This window comes from Rhododendron vialii, chromosome 9a (genome assembly GCF_030253575.1).
Source record: "Rhododendron vialii isolate Sample 1 chromosome 9a, ASM3025357v1".
NCBI lineage: Eukaryota > Viridiplantae > Streptophyta > Magnoliopsida > Ericales > Ericaceae > Rhododendron > Rhododendron vialii.
The window spans coordinates 6,790,283-6,812,774 of NC_080565.1; the positions used below are offsets into that span (position 1 = coordinate 6,790,283).

At 37.4% G+C, this 22,492-nt stretch overlaps 1 protein-coding gene and 1 non-coding gene across 5 annotated transcripts; both read right to left on the reverse strand.

The window, feature by feature from the left end:
* Positions 1-846: 846 nt before the first annotated feature.
* Positions 847-21,834, reverse strand: LOC131301458 (prolyl 4-hydroxylase 1). 4 transcript variants are annotated; one of them, XM_058327773.1, is made up of 13 exons: positions 21,544-21,831; positions 20,087-20,285; positions 18,008-18,055; positions 12,678-12,740; positions 11,950-12,002; positions 9,905-9,970; positions 5,339-5,413; positions 3,453-3,527; positions 3,216-3,286; positions 3,070-3,121; positions 2,828-2,917; positions 1,959-2,051; positions 847-1,077 (listed from the first exon to the last, which is right to left on the reverse strand). In XM_058327773.1, exons 2-13 carry the CDS (start codon positions 20,115-20,117, stop codon positions 970-972), a joined length of 825 nt encoding a protein of 274 aa, XP_058183756.1. In that variant the 5' UTR covers positions 20,118-20,285; positions 21,544-21,831; the 3' UTR covers positions 847-969. The 4 variants fall into 4 exon arrangements, with proteins under 4 accessions (XP_058183756.1, XP_058183755.1, XP_058183758.1 ...); XM_058327772.1 differs by lacking the exon at positions 20,087-20,285 and having other exon boundaries at positions 21,544-21,830; XM_058327775.1 differs by lacking the exons at positions 5,339-5,413; positions 20,087-20,285 and having other exon boundaries at positions 21,544-21,834.
* LOC131302159 (small nucleolar RNA snoR100) lies at positions 1,372-1,479 on the reverse strand. Its single transcript, XR_009191633.1, has one exon. It is a non-coding gene; the product is annotated as a small nucleolar RNA snoR100 (small nucleolar RNA).
* Positions 21,835-22,492: the final 658 nt, after the last annotated feature.

Below are 22,492 nucleotides of genomic sequence, written 5' to 3' on the forward strand. Positions count from 1 at the left end.
ATTTTGAATCATGTTGTTAAAGATAGGGAATAGCGGGCTGGTATGTGTTCGTATATGTTAGTTGGCATAAAGAATTTAAACATTAATCATCTTTATGCCCATGATACAATGTACATTACCTTTTTGGTGTGCATGTTATGTTATGGTGTTAATATCACAAAAATTGCCGGACCTAAACGTGGGCCTTGGGTGTTATCAATCCAGGTCCATTTAAAATTAGGGAAAATGACGGCTCCGGACGTGTTTTGATAATTAATACCCTCCGAGGACATGCTAAGAACAATTGTTAATGCTGAAAATGTCCTTAGCGGATATTAATTATCAAAATGTCATTGGCCGTCATTTTCCCAATAATGAGAAATGGGTACAATGGCGCAGGTTTGTATAGCTCCGTTTGGATATTTGGGTATGGTGTAGCAAAAGCATACCCTCTCCATACCTGACAGGATATTTCACGATTACCCCCATACCCACTCCTATTGGGTAAGAAATTGGGTAATATCCATCTCCCAATAACCAGATCGAATCGGGCATCCATGGGTATGGATATAATTGCCATCTCTACTAAGACATTTAGGTCTTGCATGGTTAATCAAACGTGTGTCTAAGGATTGGAGTGAGCTCCTTTTCTATTATATTAGGTTTGGATAGGCTCAGCCGGACCCGGCCCATTATTGGCCCATCAATCCATATTGTAGTAAAAGTACTTGTAAAATTTTTATCATCCAGTAGGGCAATACTGGAAATTATATTTTGTAACATAGCTTCAAAATTTGTTCCCATCAACTGGTGTCTCCTTTAATAAGAATTAGATAATCTCCTTCAAGGAGATAGAAAGAAACGACGACAATGGAAACTTAGTTGCTTTATTCTAGCTTTATGGATTTAGTCATTTACATCGACAAAGAGGACAAAGAGAAAATAAAACAAACAATGAAAACTATCTATACATTTAGAAGCTACAGAAAATCAAGAAGTAGCTCTCTGCCTCATCCATTTCGTCGCCGACCACTTTTCCCCGGACAGTACCTCGCATCCTCCATGAATGCTACTAGTGTCCGACTGTCCATCCAGACCCTAAGAGGTAAACAAACAAAGTGTAGCAGTCCATCAATCATATTGCAATTAACAAGCAACCTATTAACCACCGACACCTCTAAAGGTCGAGGTGTTGCTGTGTCTTGACACGGGAACATACATGGGCACGTGTCCGACACGCCACATGGCTTGTTGACAACAACAACAGAACCCACGTGGTCTCCAATCATTGAGGGAATGGGCGGGAGAGAATTGGAGATAGACCTAACCTTTGGCAATATGCACAAAGTGGCTATTCTTAGAATACCACTGAAACAGTGGCCCCCCTATACCTGCTTTGCTGCTGGGCCATGTCCACTTATCAAAGCCAAATAGCAACAGAGAGGACAGACCTAGAGGCCCAATTTAATTTCTGTGTACATTACCATACTTCCTTCATTGATAGTCCAGAACATCGGTATGCACAATAATTTAATTTAATATTTGGAGGGGGACACGGGGTGACACGTATGGGGTACCCTAGGGACACAAATGATGACATTTAACTTAATACATGACGTTTCTTATCTAATATATCATATAAACTATCAAAAATGATGCAAGATGCATCAATCATTAAGAATTTCATAATGAATCACTTGCTGAAATTGGCTATTTTCAAAAATTGAAATATATAAATATATGCATTAACATATATTATATAAATATTTAAATATACACGTGGCGTGTCCAGCAAACAATAGCTCCTACACCGGAGCTGTTTTTCTGCGGCTTTTCTTTGTATTTCGCTTTTCGTTTCTTTTATTTTCTAGACCGGTGAGGCCCCTTGTAGTTTGTTTTGTTTGGTTTATGATATATGTTCCGTTTCCTCAAAATAAAAAGAAAAATACAAGAGTCAACTAGAATTCAAGAAAACAAACCATGCTCCAAAAAAGCAGTGCATCTCCTTTATTAGGTTTTACACACATCCCCTTCATCATTCTTCCACCGCAGCTGCATTCACTGGAACCAGCCTGACAACATTACAACGATAAAAGGTCGCATAGCAGGAGAAAATTTGTTTCTAAGAAAAACATATAGAGATAAACTAAATCATGAACATTAAAGCATTTGACACTCAAGCATGGGATCTCTATTCTCCAACTTGAGGGTGAATGCTAGAATGTTATTGTTCTTATTATTCGTTTTAGTGTCGGCTAGGGTATTCAACTAATTCGCATGTTTCTCTGCAAAATAATATAACTACATGTGCTGGTCACCGCCTCTTGATCTTTTACCTTAACATCTCATCCGCATATTTTCTTCTTCCTCCTACTTCAAACCCTAAATCTATACCTCTCAACTTAACAAACATCATGAGCGAAAATGACCACTTCAACACATTTACTAGATTGCTGGAATCACTCTCTGAAAGGAATGCCTTAAACATCCCCAATATGGAAATTTCCTGTGTCACTTCTGATTTGTTTATAGAAACTATATGTTTCTTGTCCACAGTTCACCTCTGACCCAACAGTTAGCCCAGGAGACTAGGTTGCTCATATTATGACACTGTCCCAATGACCAAGCATCGGACTGAATTAAATTCCAGTTGTTTCCCTTAACTGACCACCTTAGTTTATAATACACACCAATCCAACAAATATTCTGGACAGTGGATAATCAACAAATGCAAATTCAATGAGTTATGGAAATCCTATAGTTAAGCGAATTCCTGGAGTTCAGATGATCTTCTAAATCAGGTTAGGTTAACCAAGGACAAGCCTAGCATCAGTTATTGAAGTCATACCATGGGAAAGTATGTTTCTCCCCCCTCAACATTATCGCTCAAGTACATGAGCATTGTAGCTACTCGTTGGCCACCACGTTTCAAATTGAACTGCAGAACAAGGAAAAACACAAAAATTGAGTGAGGAAAAACAAAAACTCATGTTAGCATAAGACGAAGTATGAGTACTAACTGACACAGTTAGAAACTTAAGAGATGCCAGAATGCCAGATACTGAACAATGTCAACAGGTAATAACTTACAGTATCTGAAAAGTAGTCATGATGCGGCCTGTAGAACTGATTTGTCTCATACCTGTGCTTCCGCAAATGTTAGCCTTGATATTGGAATGCATTAGTAATCCTTCTAATTTTAACCATCCAATAGGCAGAATAAGTAAACAACTAACCTTAAAACTTGAATAAGCTCCCCATTTTCTACTGGTACTTGAGAATATACTGAGATCCGCTTTTCAATTGCCTAGTTGTGCAGGAAACAGAAAAGATTTTATTATATACTTTTGGTTTAAACAATGACGTGAGTAGTACTAGGAAAACTATACCAAACCCCTTTAAAAAAAATTAACTTCATTGAACTTACACTAGATCCAAAAACTTGAATGTAACTAATCTTTCAAAATACCAACCTGTATCATTGCGTACTTTCTCTCTTCTGGAGCCAGAAACATGCCAGAGCTCGTCCTAACATTACTTTTGATTCCCTAAAAATTCATAAAGGATATTTAATAAGACACAAATTCGGGGCATTGCATGGGTAAGAAACTAATATGGAACAATGAGAGCACATTTCCAAATCTTAAATTCATGAGTTTCATCAACTTCTAACCAAAAACAATCGCATAAAGTCAGGACACACATCAGTGAATGGCGATCAATAGAAAGTGATTAGTATATTAAGGTATCATCAAATAAGCAATCTCTTCTTGGAGTACTTCGACGGCTAAAACAAGATAGAAGATTTAGTAAACTCATCAACAGAAGATATTTGGGATATAAAATGTAAGATTCAAATTAGTCTTGTCAAAATCATACAATACAAACTGTATCCTATGATAAGTATCGTTTCACTGCCATGCAAATATATGCTGTTCAAATAGTCTTACTAATTATTTGCTATGATACCCAAGGGTATTGTTGTGCGTAATGTTCTGATACATGAACCAGTAGTTAGGAAGGGGCACCCAAATTTTGAAGAATGCATTTCGTGGTGACTTGGGAATAGCAGGGGACAAGGATATTCTCCAAGGTTTCTCATCTAGTGCAACTATCCGATGCAACAAAAGTGGAAGCGTATAGATTGAAAAAAGGCACTCTGTAGGCTAAAGCAGTCACCTAGAGCCTAGTTTTACGCTAAGCAGACCATACTACATTGATGAAGGGAGCAATTTGCATAATTACTACTCTGTACTTAGATGACATACTCTGCAATGATGCGACACAGATATCTATGCATACATACAGAAGAAACAAAAAGAACCCAGAAAAACGTAAACATGAAATCGACTAACACAACTTCTTCAACAGGTATATTTCTACTTATATTTAGAGCTTTAGTTAGGTACCAACCTCTTGCTCCACACACTGGCAAGTGTCCCGGGTAGAGAAGTTTTTGGATGCTCATGGGAGCAATCCATGTTTGTGCTTACATTGTGATCTGAGGTTGGCAGTTTCAAATAGAACCAAGAAAAGTCATTGTGTGTATTTATTTGCTTAATTGATTTAAAGCCTATGTCTAGACCTTAAAAACCCCTTTACAAATCTGGTGTGGGTGCCGATAGTGGATGAGGCAAGTAACTTAACCATTACAAAACCCATTGTCATCATCTTGCCAATAAATCACCCTTGATTTAATTAATCTGCTGAATGTATCTGATTGAATGAGTAGTCAACTCCCACGGGCCTGACTTCTACTATACTTGCGCAATAATAAAAGCGGTGAATCAAATCTGAATGAGAAGGTAGACACTGAATAAGAATGAACAAAAAAAGAAACCAAAAAAATGGTCAATGATCTATTCACTCATTCTCTACCACGCTTTCAACCCACCCATAAAAACAAATATGTTAGCCATACTTATAAGATGATCCAAATGTGGTCTTACTAGTTGTTCACAACTCTACGCTTTGGTTCCACCAGCTGGAATCCAAAGGGGACCTCAAAGGGGTCTAGTTAGACCCATCCATGGAACAACACTTCTTTTTTCATTTGTTACGTATTAGTCGATGTTGGATACTTCCGAATAAAAGATTGTATTTGCTTACCCCTTTGAAAAACAATTACTAGCCTTTGAGCCATAATGTATCATGCCTTCATGCATTATGACTTCCTATTACTATGTTTGTTTTTCAAAGCATATGTGATAAGGCACATGATATGATACAATGCACAACAAATAAAAGATGGACAAGGGTACCATTGTACGTATTAGGCTTAAACAACACTGCTTCAACTACTGAACTTTGAAGATGGTAAGACATTGGATCATTTCTTTATTATATACAGCACACTCACCTTCCCAGTTTTTGTATCCACCACTGTGGAAATCTGAAGACGGGGCATTGCAATTGCTCTTAGGTAATCACATTCCTACAAGGCAATATAGTCTCACTTAAAAATACAACTTTGCAGCATCAACAAACTAACATTTTTCTCTCATTTCTACTACACAGAAACAAAGTTCTTTCAAGTTTTGTAAGAAGTTCCATGCAAGAAATGCATTTCGAACAACTCTGATCCCATTATCTTCCAATAGTGTACCAATTTCCGGAAAATATAGCAAAATGCATAGTCATGCCGTTTAAAATTTCAAGATTGATCAGGAACCAATTTATGTTTGATTTGGCTGGAATATCTCATGTGAACTGTAAAGGATGGGGGGATCCGCAATGTATTATATCTACAGTCTACATCATACAATTCATACAAACTAGATGGTAAACTATATTACGCCCACTTCTAGGGAAATATCAGCTGTTAAAAAATTAAAATTTTTCTGCACAAATTTTTTGCATATTCCCTTCAAACGGATGTCTTGGTTGAGAATGCGCACAAGTTCTTTTCTTCAGCAATTGATTTGATCATTTTTTAGCCTATTTCTTCAAGGCTCTCCTCCGATTAATCAATTTTACTCACAAGAAAGTTCACACATTCCAGAATCAAGCCCACTATGAGTAAGCAAACAAATACTTGAATTAAAATTGACATTACTTTAAACACTGAATTGTTGCATTTCCATTAGAATTATCAATACTGGAAACCATACAGATTTGTCACATGAGTATTAGTACATAAATACCAATTAAGTTTCAAATACATGTGGCCAAAAATAAATGTCAGGAAGGGCACACAAATTTTATAATACAAGAGCCCGTGGAAAAGAAATATTGCACGGACTCATGCATGTCATATAGCCTATAGGGCCTACAAATCAAGTGATATAGGCACAGACAGCAGAGTATCGTGAACGGATTGCATGTCATCTAAGGCCTACAAATCAAGTGATATAAGCAAAGCCACCAGAGGAGAGTTGTGTGCTAATTCAAGTGATATAGGCACAGACAGCAGAGTATAGTGAACAGATTGCATGTCATGTAAGGCCTACAAATCAAGTGATATAAGCAAAGCCAGCAGAGGAGAATCGTGTGCTCAAAAACAAACCCTACATTGAACCTGCAAAACGCAAGACCAATGAAAGTGCGGTTGAGAGTAAGATTTATTTCAGTATTTCTTCTTCATTTCCTAGGCTAGAAGGGTCTATTTTCTAATGTCGTACTTAGAGGTATTAAAACAAAGGGTTTTAGGAGAGAACCCTAAGATTCATTTCTACTCTCCATCAAAACCTTCATTTCTATATTTCTACCTCTTCTCCTTCTCCTTTCTTTTTGCTACAAATTATAACTTGGTATCATAGCATTCTTCGACACATTTGGGAGATGTGAACTTATCATGTTACTTATACAAGTAACATATCTTAGTGGTTCCATTTAGTCAGGTATTAGAATTATGCCAATTTCTAGATATTACAGTTTCTCGATATTTACTTTTTCTCTTCAAATAGCCTGCATCAGATAGAGCTTATTGCCTATGTTGTTATCTTTTCAAGCTGCCAATTGGAGTTCTATCGGGTGGTGACTTTGTTGGTGAGGGCTTCTCAAATTGGAAGAAGAAAGACAGACTTCAAGTTCATTAGGGAGGCCCAAATAGTGCTCATAATCAAGCTTGGGTTAAATGTCAAGACTTGTTAAACCAAAGGCAACATATTCAAATAGCTTATGACAAACAATCAAGCCAAGCTCAAATCGAATCGAATCTGCTTGAATGCATCTGTTGATTTTATACGGTTTCTACAAAAACAAGGACTTCCATTCCATGGTCATGATTAATCTGAAGATTCAGATAACCAAGGAAATTTCCTTGAACTTTTAAAGTTTCTTGCCGATCATAATGAAGAAGTCAAAGGTGTCACATTTGACAATGCTCCACAAAATCTTAAGTTGACATGTCCCAAAATACAAAAGGGCATTGTAAGTGCGGCGGCGACTAAAACTATCAAGCGAATGTGAGAGATCTTGATGGTGCACTTTTCTCCGTTTTAGTTGATGAAGCTCATGACATATCAATCAAGGAACAATGGCCCTTGCAATACGATATGTGGACAAAAGGGGAAATGTCATTTAGCAGTTTTTGTGTATTGAACATGTTGCCAATACCAATGCTCTCACACTCAAGGAAGCTATGGAGAGATTGTTTTCTAGACTTGGGTTGAGTACATCTAGTTGAGGGGACAAGGTTACGATGGAGCTAGCAATATGCAAGGTGAGTTCAATGGTCTCAAATCACTAATACTAAAAGATAATCCTTGTGCATTTTATGTTCATTGCTTTGCCCATCAATTGCAATTAGCTCTCATGGCTGTGGGGAAAAGTCATGAGCAAATCAACGTGCTTTTCTATTTTGTTAATAGAGTGGTGGTGATTGTTGGTGCATCATGTAAACGTCGTAATATTCTTAGGGAGAAATGACTACTAGAAGTTATGAAGGCACTTGACATTGGAGAGTTTTCGAGTGGGCAAGGCTTAAATCAAGAAACAAATCTAAAATGTGTGTGATACGCATTGGGGCTCTCACTATGGTACTTTAGTGAGCTCGGTCAATATATTTTCATCTGTGATTGAAGTGCTTGAATTTGCCTCCAAGGATCGTTCAAACACAGAACAAAAAGCAAAGTCAAATGTGTTGTTAGAGAATTTGCAATCTTTTGAATTTGTTCACAATCTTCATCTAATGAGAGCGATATTGGCCAATTACATCAGAGTTATCACTAGCACTTCAAAGAAAAGATCAAGATATTGTGAATGTGATAGCTTTGGTAAACATGTCGAAGAACAAGCTCCAAATGATGAGGGACGCTGGGTGGGAATCTTTACTTGATGATGTTGATTCTTTTTGCGAACAAAATGAAACTCATGTACGGATATACCCAATATAGATGAAACGTTTTTAGCTCGAGGGCGAGGAAGGTGCAATGCTTCACAAATCACAAACTTATCATTATCACGTCGAGTTATTCTACACCGTTATTGACATGCAACTTCAAGAATTGAATTCACGTTTTAGTGAGGCAGCCAATGAGTTGTTGTTTTGTGTGGCATGTTTAAATACTTGCAACTCCTTTTCTAGCTTTGACAAGAAGAAATTGATTCATCTTGCCAAATTTTATCCCAAAGAATTCTCTCCGGTGGAACTTATGGTACTTCCTGATCAGCTTGACACGTACTCCCTCCGTCCCATAATATTTGTCCGGTCCGCAAAATGAAGATGTAAAAATAATACAACTTTTGCAAGGAAAATTTAAATTTTTGTCAAGAATTCACTAGATATCGATGAGTTCTTTCAATTTATGGAAAACATTTGAATTTTTTCTTAAAAGAAATGCATTATTTTTTAGTCCTCGTTTTACGGACCGGACAAACATTTTGGGACGGAGGTAGTATATTTTTGACATCTTTCTAGTGATGAGTTCTCAAGCTTAAATGGAGTTACTGATCTTTCCAGAAAAATGGTGGAGACCGGAAGAGAAACTATATCCTTTTGTTTACTTGCTCGACTTTGGCAGAATAGAATGAGTGATCAATGGTTGAACGACAGTTTAGTGGTCTACAATCAAAATAGAGAGATTTTTTATGGAGTTCCGAATGAGGCTGTCATGCAACACTTTCAAAAGATGAAAACTTGGCAGGGTCTACTGTGAGAGGATGCTTAGCAAAATTTGGTGATGAGGACTTAATTTTTTGTACGATTTTGAGAACTTTTTGGAAGCATACATGTTTGAGAACTTTTTGGAAACATACATGTTTATGAACTTTTGGAAGCATATATGTTATAGATCTTTTTGCATAATGATCAATGTGTGAGCCTAGTGTTACATAATTGTGTTTGATGGCTTATTTTTGTTTAAGATTGTGAATAATAGGTGCCCCAGTATAGGGAATTCCTGGGTCCGCCACTAGTTGTACTAAGGTACAGTAGTGGGGTTCTAGGTTCAAACCAAGGAAAGGAAGTTGATACCCTTGTTGATGGGTTGAGTTGCATCCACAATGGAGATGCTACTAATATTTCACAAGTTCAAGTGTCTATATAGCTAAATTAGAGTTATTTTCACTTCTTTGAAGTATAAGTTAGGTCATGAACTAATGTGTCATATTATGGGCTAGCTAAAAGGTTCATTAGTTACAATAAATGCCTTCAGTTAAAATGTCCATTTATTTATTAAATCAGAATAATGCTAATTTGTTGGGATTATATGGCTAGAGGGCTGGCCCTATTTGCCCAACACTTTATCATTTGCTAGATTTAACCGATACATTAACAAATCCAATGCATGCTAAAAATGCCCAAGTACTAACAAGGATTTTAATATGTTGCACTAACTTACTCGTAATCTAGTATTTAACCCATCCATAGTGGATGCCCTAAGGGTAGTATAGATTATTCATTATTCTATCATGTGGCTGAAAAAAACACATCAACTCACAAACATAATGATGTAAACAAGACCATGGTAGCATAATAGCATACATCTGTACTCAAAAAATTATGAAGTAGAATGATTCGTGGAGACCAGCTAATTATCTCAGGTTTCACCTGCAATCAAAAGAATATCAAAATCAACACTTACATGTAAATGGGTATATATAGATACATGCAGTTGAATAGCACACAGATACACTGTAATAGTAATTCCTGAATGGAAAATAAATAATAAGATGAAGCAAATTACGAACTTAACAATTCCACATGCATCCATTTCAAAACACATAAACAAACAAGATAAATACAGTCAATAGAGCCAAAGAGTGAAGGTGCTTAAGTAGATACAAGTTGCTCTTGTCATCAACGACAGTCCATTCAAATGGTTGGAAGATGCAATGGTGACCTTTGAAATTATTTTGGTGCACCCTAGCCTGGTGTTATAGTGACAGGCCACATTGTTTTTTCTTTTTTTTGAATGGCATTAAAAAAAAAAAATTTGAACGGCGCCACATTATTCTTTCTTTCGGTGCAATTCAGGGAGAAATCAAGGGATCAACCAAGATTTTTATCATGTAAGGTTGATAATGAGTCCTTTACAGGATCTTCCAAAGGTCATCTTTAAAACACTGGGAGCCCTTCAAAACACCAATCACTTTGGGGCACAAATAGCACCCCTAAAATGGGGCACTCCATATACTTCCACACATTAAAATTTTAAAAAAATAATCTCCAACTTGATAAATTTGATCTTATTAACTGATAGTTTACACAAGAAAACAACAAGCAATATCGAAATTGACACCAAGCCAAGACGAGCTTCGGAATGTTCAGGCTCACTCACTAAATTTAGGGACAGCTCGAGCTCAAATCGAGCTGCAAAAACTGGGCTTGAGCTCCACTGGAAAAATTCTCAAACGCTCGAGCTCGGTAAAGGTAAGCCAGCTTCACGCGCATGTGGCATGTGATGGGTGCACAAGAGGGCTCTCTTCTTATAAAGGAAATCTGCCTTCCTCATGAGTCTTGTGTGTCCGATGTGGGACTAAAGGAGGAGACTAATGCCTTTTGCTGGTGTCTTTCTTGGGCCATTGGTTTCTTTGCTGGCAGGTCATTCCAAGGCGTATAACTTTTAAAGGCAATTTTCCATTGGTTGAAGTTATAAATAAATTATTTTATTTTATTAACAAAATTGGCTCGCGAGATGACTCAAGCCAAGCCTTGTCTGACTCAGGCTCAGCTCGAGCTTGTTCAATGACGAGTCGAGCTCATATCGAGCTGAGTCTCAAGAGGCTTGTGAGCGGCTCTGTTCGTTTGCAGCCCTAATGGACCAGATGCAGCAGATATCTCTTAAAACAGGAATATAACGAGGAGAGGAGGATCAAGACTGCAAGATCGGACTTCATAAAACGCCACATGCTTGCCTCTATTATATCCCTACCCTTGCAAATCGCTTTGTCCCGTGTCCTTATTCATGTCATGTTTTCATTTCCAGGGTTTGTGTAGGTGCTTCACCACTTCTTAGGTTACGCTTTTCCATCCTCCTTGATTAACAGTTTGCCATCCTCCTTTGCAGATTAGTTCAAGTTGGGGAATCTTTAAAGTTGAGATGTAGATCGATATGAACTACTGATCCAAGAAACTGACCAATCCTCGAGAGAAAATAAAAGCTAAGATATTCCACGAACAGTCAGATGTCTCTGGACAGCAGGAAGTGCTGCCTATGGTTCACAGTTAAGATATTTATTACTTTTCTTGGTTGATAGCCTAGGTAGACCCTCTCACTTGACCACATAAGTTGATTATGACTCAAAGGGTGGGACCAAATATCTCGTGGATGCATAAAGGGCAGGGAAACGGAAGAGAAGCTCCAAATGTGGTATACATACAAAGGAGAACAGAAATTAGGCACAAAAAAAAGTGTCACACAATGGTGACCACCCTCTAAAAGTTAAATGCGAATTGCATGCTATTTGGAGCATTTTTATATCTGATGGTAACAAGATTTGATAAGGTATTTACGAGCAATAGATACAAAATAACACAAAAGCCATTTTTTTTAGCCCTGTAGATTTGGACCAAGAGTGAGAACATACATATCCAATACGTAAAGTTTCAGCTTCTTTGTCACCAACCCAGTAAGGCATACCTGAAATGAGAGAGACATAGCGAAAAAATGTTACCGTAGAACACATGAAACGAGGCCAATGCTTTGCCAAATGAAATCAATATTGTTGCCATGGACTAACCCCTGAGGCCTGAACTTGATGAATAATGAGCTAATAAATGCCTCTACACTGCTCATGCTAACTATCGCAATGGTATGAATATTATTGAACTAAGCTGCTTCCGTCAGACATCTTCAAACCAAACAAATGGCAAAAAATACATGTATATAACTTGGCACATATTAACTGAAATCACCAAACTGCATCTGTAACTGCATTCTCAAACTAAGCCTAACAAGAAAACCTGCACACACTACGTGTGGGGTGTGGGTGTGCGGGGGGAGGGTGGGAGGAAAATCCATAACTGCTTTGGGTGGTTAATTAGGATGAATTATCATTTTGTCCTTACAGTTATTAGGGTGTGATTAAAGGGTAAAACTTAATTTTTTGAGTGGATAATTTCGGAATTAAAAAGTGAGCCAACCTCAATTTGGAGGTCATACCAAAGTGTGCTCTCCCTTTATAGATAGAAGATAGATACAAGACAAAGATATAAATTGTCAATACACAGTTTATTGGCCTACAAAATCAGCTAGGAGAACAAATATAAGAGTCTATGTATAAATCTGACAGAAACTTGTTGGAAGCATACCAACCTCTGGACAACTGAAGATTGCCAGAATTCCGAGTTTCGTGCAGTCTTCTGAATGAAGGGAACTCTGTGCATATATGTATAGGACATAGCAACAGGTAAGAATATGTACATAAATTACATAGATACAGGTATATATAACTATACATGAATATGATTGCCAAGACAGTTATAACCACCAGTGTTACACGCAAAGCAAAATAATTATGCAGAACCATGCAAGTGAAAAAACGGAGGAAGGAGGGCAAAGTAACAAAACAATCAAAGAATACAACCATTGACTCCCCAAGCATTTCATGAACGGTACTGCATGTATGTACATACAAGGGGGAGGAGATGAATAAATGAGAATAACAATCCCTACAATCATATGAAAACAAATAGAAAAAATCTTTGCCTGACCAGTGAAGGAAAACTCTATATTTTACTTTTCTTTGTTGCTTGCTTTAAATCTTTGTATAGTATCAAAGTGTGGTACAACAAATTCCTAATTAAAAGGTTAAGAGGTGCTTGAGAATGCGGGGATAACAAATGTTAATGCTTATGTATCCAACTAAACACCATAAACGCGTGATATAACTCAATGACACACGTTTTCATTCAAAAGAAGCATATTATGTAGGAAGTCTCACATCAAGCCCAAAAAGATCGTAATTTTCTGTTACCAAACCACGCATCATTTTTATAATATAAATAATAATAAAAACCCAACATCATCCTAATGAGTACGAAGGCACATGAGATTGAACATCAAAGTGCCTTCTGTAACTACGAGAAGTGCAGGTCGAAACGTCCGACCTTCCTGAATTGAAATCATAGTGATACACAATACGTGTGTCAAAAAGTCGGCTATGGGGACACATTTTGAAAACTCATTTGCACAATATATTATATCATATTCTTGGATAATATGGTAAATATTGTCGAGAAATGCAAACTAAATCAAACGGGATTTAGTAAAAATATAATAGTTTCTCTCCCATTCATGTCAAAGGTTAAACTATTTCTTTTGTAGAATATGTAAGTTTCTATTTCTTCAAACATCACGAAACATTAGAGTTGGATATTTGAAGTTCACTGAAAATTTGTAGGGAAATGAAAATTGTGCATTGAAAAAGTATTATGTTAAGTATTTAGTATTTCCTAGCCATGTGCATGCCCTTCTTTTTAACGATTTCTTGAGTCTTGTATCCATCAAGATTCTTTGTAACTTATGGTACCTTATCTATTATTCAATGTGGGACGCAACTCAAGGTGACAAATACATCATTATATATCTTATTGTGTTCGTGCCAGGGTTACCAGATCGCTCGATGATCGTCGTCATTCGCGGCACGGGAACGGGATCGCTGTTTGCTATACCCTTTGGTATGCAGTACGGTGGGGGTAGGTTTCTTTAGATTATTAGTTCGAACAGAATTCATTATTCCGATATGCAGAAAGGTTTTTCAGACCGGTTAGTACTAGTAGCGTGTATTTAAGGCAGGGTATTTGTCAACTCATGAAGGGGATTAATTTGTTAGCCTTTACTGTTAAAAAAAGATTTTATTTTATTTTATTTAGCTTTCAGATTTGATTTTTTCCAAAAGAGGTTCATTCAGTTTCTCACGTATGCAGTCATTTATTATTCTGAGTTTTGTTCCACTGTGCATTAGGAAATGTGTGCTAGTAAACAACTATGAGACACAATAAAATATTATCATTTGTGTGCATACCATCCTACAACCTTTCCTGTAATCAAAATTATAATTTTAAGGGGTGATGTGAACGAAAATAATAGAACCACACAGCATAAAAAACTCATATTTTAGACGATATATGTTCCCAAAACTAGCCTTTACCGTTAACAAGACATATCTGAAAGACTCGGGAGAACATAGGATGGCCAAAAGGCCTAAAACAGTCATTGGAGACAGAATTGGCTCAATCTCAGACATCCTTCTACTCATCCGGAGAGGATTTGGATGCTTGATCTGTTTTTCTCGAGAAATCTACTTAACGGCGAGTGTATTTTATGTTGTTCTTCTTCATTTTTTCTTTTTGGCTTCGCCATTTCGATCGCAAACAATCTGCAATTGGGATCAAACAATGTGGATCGCCATTCATTTACCCCTCCCGCGAATTGTGGTAACCTTGGTACATGGCATGTCTGTGTTGTGTTGTATCCATGATCCATATCATGCTTCTTACAACAAAAAAATGTGGAAAATAGAATAGATCATTTAACTAATGAACGAGGAATGCATTAACACAAACAACTAAGCATTCACAACAACAACAAAAAAGCATTTATGGGGGGATTCTTTTCAGTAAACTTGATAAGCTATCCTCAATCAAACCATACATAGTGTCTAGCAAGCATATTACCAATAAAATAATATTGATCAACAACATAGGCTTTGGCAAATTACAATTCAAATTTTCAGAATGTTATAGAAGTTTCATGTTGCAAACTTCAAAAGCCAGATCAATGTTCTGAGGCACTGGCTATCTGCTTTCCATACCATACTTACACAATATAATATAGAAAGTGGAGCCTTTGTATTTTAGGCACTAAAATATTGCCATGTGTTCTCATGTAAATTTGCCATGTGTCCTTTTCCAATAAGAAATTCAGTCTTTAGTCTCTATCTATGTTACACGGACCCCATTTTTTGGCAATGCACCAGAGTCAACACGATACAACACGGGTGTACGACACAGGTGCAGGAACTGGATAAATACCCAGTGCGGCGGTTCAAAATTGGACACATTGGGTTCAACAGGGTTACCACAATTTATGGGAGGGGTAGCGAAGAGCAATCCAAATCGTTCAATCCCAATCGCAGATCAGTTGCGAGCTCAAAGGTTTCTCCGATCCGACAATCAAAATAGCCAAGCAAAAAGGAAAAAAAGAGAGGACATCAAAAAATAGCCTTAAACTCGCAGTTGGGTAGATTTCTCAAGAAACAACAGATCAGGCGTCGAAATCCTCGACGGAGGAGCAAACTGAAGTCAAAGATCGAGCTGATTCCTGCGTCTCTAACGACTCTTTCACTTCTGTGTTGTTGATGATAAAGGATAGTGATGGTATTGTTGGAAAGAGTAAATTCGTAAACTATGGGTTTTCTCTCCTATTTGTCTTTTATTATCTTCTCACACATTACGCTTTACAATAAAGTGCTAAATGTGCCTAAAAGTATAAGTTTTGATTACATGAAAGGTTGTAAAAAGACATGCACACAGATGATAAAATCTTTTATCCCGCCTCATAATGGTTTACTAGCACATTTGTCCATATGCACAGTGAAACGGAATTTAGTATAATCAAAGACACTGCACCGCGTGGGAAACTGAATTGGTTCCTTACCTCTCTGGACTTCTTTCGAAAAAAAAAATTTCTCATGTACTATGTATAAGCAAACTTAGACTGCAACTCTATGTTTTTTCTACCTGTCAATTGTTATGAATATTATAACATTGTAATTTTGTACTCGATGTTTTTCTGGCACATAAAAATCAAGTGTTTCTTTTATATATAAAATTGCCCAAGAGAAAGTTTGAAAATTAGGTGGCGTATCCCCGTATCCGTATCCAAATTTGGATACATAACCACATATCCTCTATTTTCAGGCTTGAGGTGCTCGACCCTTAGATATACACCCGTATTCATTTCACTTTCCGGCATCCATATAACATAGGTTTCTATAACAATATCTGTGTCAATATTATACTTGTGAAACTTCACTATCAAATCTTGATTGGCGAATGCGATACTTAGGACACCGAGTTTTAGAAAGTCAAAGGATGGCCCAGTTCAGCTACTAGTTCAGTTTGATTCAGGTTAGCCTAAAGCCTTTCTTTGGGCTCAAGAATGCCGCTAAATCCCTTCTCTTCATCGTTCGTAACAAGGTAGCCGTAGGGGGGCTGAATTGAATCCTTCCCTATTGTTGATGCTGGATAAGCCGAGACTTTTGGACCTGTACCTGTAACTGCTATTCATACTTTTGGTGCTCTTTGTTCGTCCCAATTTTTTTGTCAAATTTCTTACTTTCCAGGCATTAGATAAAACCTCAATCAAGAAATATAAATTGAAGGGCATTTTTGTAACTGCAGCGGATGAAGACTAACATAGTAGCGCACTCCAAAAACAGTGAAGTTCGAAAACTGCCATTTAATAAGGTGACAGGTCAAAGAAACCTCTCACTGTAAGCTACAAGTCAGCTTCCGGTCACCTTGCTTCAATCTTGTGCAAAATTGAGACCTTGTGTGATGAATATAGGAAAACAAATCTGTGCCTTCACATGGATTTCGCGACAAAAGGAACAATAATACAACACCACAACTTGAAGAGATACAAAGAAAAGTGGAAGAAGAAAATCATAACGGAAGAAGCATAGCTAATGTATATCTCTAAATAGAAGTTGTGGAACAGTGATGGATAAGTGATAACTTGTTAAAACACTTCCGAGTTGCTACATGATTTACCTGGTAGGTGGACTGGACTCAAGCATCGCAATGAACAATTGGTCAAATACCACCATAATGGAAATCTCTGACACACAAATACATTTATAAATATGTTCTGCCTTAAAAATAAAAAATAAAAAATAAAAAAAAAGACCAAGAAGAGAGGATCCAACAAATGACGAACTTTTTCCTGTTTTTGTTCACAATACTCGTGTTATTAGTTTTTTATCTTTATGGTTATGCTAGTTTACTAATTTTGTGGTTTCTCGTTAGCGCCTGGATGTGCGCTCACATTTACTAATCACTAGGGTTGATGGTTCATGTACCAATACAATAGGACATTCATATATTTTCACAATGCTTGCAAAATTAACTTCATACAGCATAAATGCATAGCACAGGTGAAAAACTAGTAAAAAAAATACAGATAAAGGAACAATTCTCTCTCTCAATAAGAAGTTATCTCAATATATCACTATTTTTCTTTCTTTTCTTGTTACTATATTTTTGCAGTGAACCCAGCAACTCTTTCCAATGATGGATGTGAAGACAAGTTCATCTTGCTTGTCATTGTCCTTGTTCTGTCATGAGTTTCTTGGTTAGGATGTCACCCATCATCACATGACATATTTTAACCATGAATCGTCACCAGCCTCCACGATTGGAAGATTGAGTGAAATGATTACAATATAAGATGCAGAAGGAAAGGAAAGATGAAATTAATCATACTACCTAGCCAAAGAAATTATAATTTCACACCCAATAAACTAAGCAATGCAAGCATGAATACTATTCTGCAAAGCCAGTGATAAATGAATACAGTCAATCAAATAATACACTTGATAAGTTCAAAAGTTAAAAGAATGAGTGATAGAGAACGTATACCATATGAATCCTCCAACCTTCGAATGAATGCTAGTTGAAACAAAGCTCCTGCAAATCCCAAATCCCAATTACTATAACGTCATATTTTAAACTACCACAGGGTTGGGAAAACCTCTACTCGATCTCATTAGATTAGCATCACCAACAACTCAAGATAAATACACTTGAAAGGGAATCAAACTTAAAGAAAAAAGTTGGAGCAGAGATAAAACAAACTACTGGGTACAAGTAAACCCAACACTCAAAACCCTAAAATTTTACAAGAAAAAGAACACAAGTGTGCAACTAGGTCTCAATTGGATGTACAAGTAAGAAGTCCCAGACATTCTAAATTTTAAAAAGGATCACCAGTATTTCATCCATGGCTAACCAAGGTTACAAATGTTGGTAGACAACCCATTTTGACAATGTTGCTGAATGAATTCATAGAATGGGATGAAGTTGAATCAATGAAAAGCTTTTTGAGTACCCACAATTCGCCAAGTTGACTATTAGCCATTTTGGGTGCACAAAACCCAATATTTTAGCCAATGCATGTCTAACTTGTAGCACACAAAATAGTGCAATATCATCGCTGATGTTTGAAACCCATAATATCTCAATTATAACCCGAAAAGACTCCGGAAGAACCAGAAAAAACTAGCTAACTCGACACAACCTATTGGCTGGTCCGGCCCTTAGGTTCAGACCATATATTGGGGCTCGTTTGTCGTTATGGGGTGGTTTGCTCCCGATTAGCCCTAGTTTTGTTCAATCTCACATCGCCTAACCACTGCTTTTACTCCAAGAATGCCTTTGTTTTTCCTGCGAAAATCATCCTATGCAAATCCCTTGACCTTAGAGGTTAGAGGTGCTCAGCCTCACTGCGGATTCACTTTGATCTCCCTAGTTTGAGCTTTAATACTTTCAGCTTAAACTGAAGGGCACGGCCCTCTAGCTAGCTTTGATTAGTAAAAGATTTGTTTCAGTTCCCTAGGCAAGCCTTGCATCGAGGACGCTTCAAAGGAGACCGCAAGAGTTCAAACATTTCTAGTACAAGTCCTTAGGACGGTCTGCAAAGCTTGACATCCTTTCTTCACTTTCAAGGTAAGGTCACTAATGTAGTCTCCTTGTTGGAATGAAGGCTAGCCTCTGGACTAACACGCATGAAAGTCCTACGAGTCAGATTCAGCATAGTGTTACAGTAGAAGTAGGACTCTTGCACGACAGAATAGTTTTGTTTCCGTAAGAGTTATAGTATGATCAGGACTATCAGACTATCACTGAGTTCTAGTAAAATCAGGACCCTCGCAGTTTCAGTACGAGTAGGACTTCCGCATGCTAGAGTAATTTTATTTTTATTTGTTCATGCTTAGGACAGTTTTCGGTTCGATAGCTAACGTTATAGTTCAAGGACTTCTTTATGCTTCTTATGCCATGGTAAGATTAGCATGTTTTAGTTTTGCTACTATTTTCCTTTCTGCACATCAGCATGAAAGTTTAGTTCGTTTTATAACTCATGGTTGTCACATAGGTAACATGTTTGTTTCCAGTTCAGACAATTTTGTGCGTGGTCACGTGCTCATTTCCACTGTAGACAATTCCTATGCTTGTGCAACCTAGTTTTAGCAATCCACATTCGCAATGGCAGATCAAATTGAATTGCTAGAATGCAGAGCTAGGGACTATATGAGAACTTAAGAATAGTAATTGGTCATCGTTAATGCAATTGAGGGATGATAGGTTAATCACCTTGACGTTATCATCCATACGTTGTCTATTTTATTTTTCTGTTTACTGGGTGCATCTAACGAAGATAGTATTTTCAAAAGATTTAACCCTCTGCAAACAGATTTTCAAAAGTTTTCGTCATAAAAGCCTACCAACCTATTTGTTTTGGTTTCTCGTATATTACGATAGAGGTAGACGAATAACCGGTAATTAATAGTGAATAATCATGGCATTGGGCTAAGCGCTATATTAGCACGGATAAGGGCATGAACACGAGGGGAGGGGGGGGACACATACAGAGATACGAAGCACGAGAATTCTCATGATACAGACATGGCAGGGGACATGGCATTAGGCGATTATAGTTACCTAGTGTAATAAACATGCTACTGATCCTCATAGCAAGAGATTACTTTCAAGTCATTGATGGCCTATCATAGCATTGCCTATCTGCAGATGTGCAACTAACTTCGCACAAGAAGCAAAAGAACCTTCTCTATGTTACTTTCACCTTTCTTGTTGGATCTGGCATATTACTCACATGCCAACCCATCCTTGGATATAAATCCTGCAAACTTACATCTAGATATGTTCTTTTCTCATGCCAAAAAAATTGATAAGCAAATTATTCAATTAAAATAGATTAATCAGGAAACTTGGCGTCCATAATATGATGTTAAAGGCCAAAACCTAAAAAGTGCATGTAGTAGGTTGGGCTAAGAAACAAACCAAACTACTAAAATTCAAGCTTGTGTTCGCTAAAACTCATTTAAGATCGGTTTCTTACACAAACAAAACAAGACAAGCATGAACATCTTTTTGTAGCTCGTTAAGTTTTCTAACCATGCTCGAACAAACTACTGTTGGGCTCGTTCGACTTACAATGTTTAAAAATTCAAGCTGCTCGACATCAGTTTGGTATAGGCTCGATTAAAGCTCCTTTGAATCTATTTGTCTCATGAACAAGCCAAGCTCAAATAGTAGACTGTTCAGGTCATTCGGTTTATTTATCAACCCTAATAGGAGACATATTTATAGAGAACAACCGTGTTGAACTCCCCAAGTATTACTTGGATGAGTTAGAAGTCTTGGGCCAATTCAGCCTACCAACGTGAAGAAAGATTGTGTTAAAACCAACACAAACATGCTCCAATACAAAATTAAAAAGGCCAAACTGGACCAAATCGAAGGTTAAAGATATTGTAACCGCAATCCTAATGATGTCACTCTTTGTTTGATAACTTAGGTGTCAGGGCCAGCTTATACTCACCTCGATTAATCTTGGAACCAATCCCATCGTCCACCGGAGCACAATTAAAGCTAGAACAAAGCCCCGTATGACCAGTCCCAAAAGGGTTAGATAGCACCTAGGAGGTTTCGAACCTAAGACCTTAGAAGGGAGCAAGGCTTAGACCACCAAGCCAACCCTTGTGTTCTAATGGCATCATTCTCTCTCTTAAGTGCACAAATGAGCCATTGTTTGACCTCGGCTCGTTTCTTAATCAAGCCAAAACCTCGAGCCCAAGCTCCGCTTGTTTGTAAACAAGCCAAGCTCTTATCAAGCCGAGCCCAGTTTATTTACTAAACGAAACTATACAAAAAAGGCCGAGCCTTTACAAACGAGCTGAGCTTTTTCGAGCCGAGCAAGTATTGAACTTGCCTTGTCTGCTACACGAGTCTAAAACTCGAGGTCGACCTCGGCACAATTACTAAACGGGTTCGAGCCGCGCTCGGTTAAATTGCAACCCTACTCTCTCTACGCAATGGACATAAATACGTACACACATACATAAGAAATCGGTCAGATTAATAAATAATAGTAATACCTATGATCATGCCGACAGTGACAAAAGTAAGCAACCCGAAAACCATGCGCATTGCGGACGCCATGGCCGAATCAAAGATGGGAAAACGAGATTCCTGACTGCGAAAAAGGGATCCCAAGGAGGGTTTGAGTCGAGAGAGAGAGAGGGAGAGAGAGAAACTCTGCAGGCAGTCGTCTTCTTGTTGACGAACGCTAGTCAAGAGATACTACTATAGTAGTCTGGAGTGCGTCTACGTTCCCAACGGAACAGGAAAAGCCGTTCTGTCAACGCCCACTGTTTTATTATGCTTCTGCTTTTGAGCGGGTTTTGTTTATTTCGGTGGTTCTAGATTTTTTACTCTAAATTTTACTAGTAAAGTACTCATGATTAGAAATTAGAATAAACTTTTGATGGTACAATCGTATTAATAATAAATTGTAATAAGTGAACTTATGATCATGCCCTCCGTTTGGTTGAGCGTAAAATATTGTAAAACTTTATGAAAAATATTTTACAGGAAAATAAGTTTTACAATTATTTTTCGATGTTTGGTTGAATTTAAATTTTATTCTTACAAACCAAAAACTCATCTAATTGGCCTACTATAGTATCAAAGTGTGCAATAACTCTCGAGAACTTCTCTCTTCCTAGAGATGCTGGGCAGCTTTTTTTGTATTTTGTTTTGTTGTTTGTTTTGTTGTAATTTTGTTCTTGTTTAATATATTTGAGACTCCCCTTCAAAAAAAGTGTGAGTATTTGTTTGAAGAAAGTCTAGGAGAGACATAAAGGAAATTTTGCAGTTGCATTCACGTGTCCATGAAGGAATGAGAGAAAATCATTCGCCGCACAACTCGTCCAACATATTGGAAAGTAACTTACCATTTTTTCGAGGGTAAGACATTTTACAACCGAAGCCGTAAAAAAATTCCAAAAAAACTCATTTTCTAGATATTTCAACATCCAAACACCG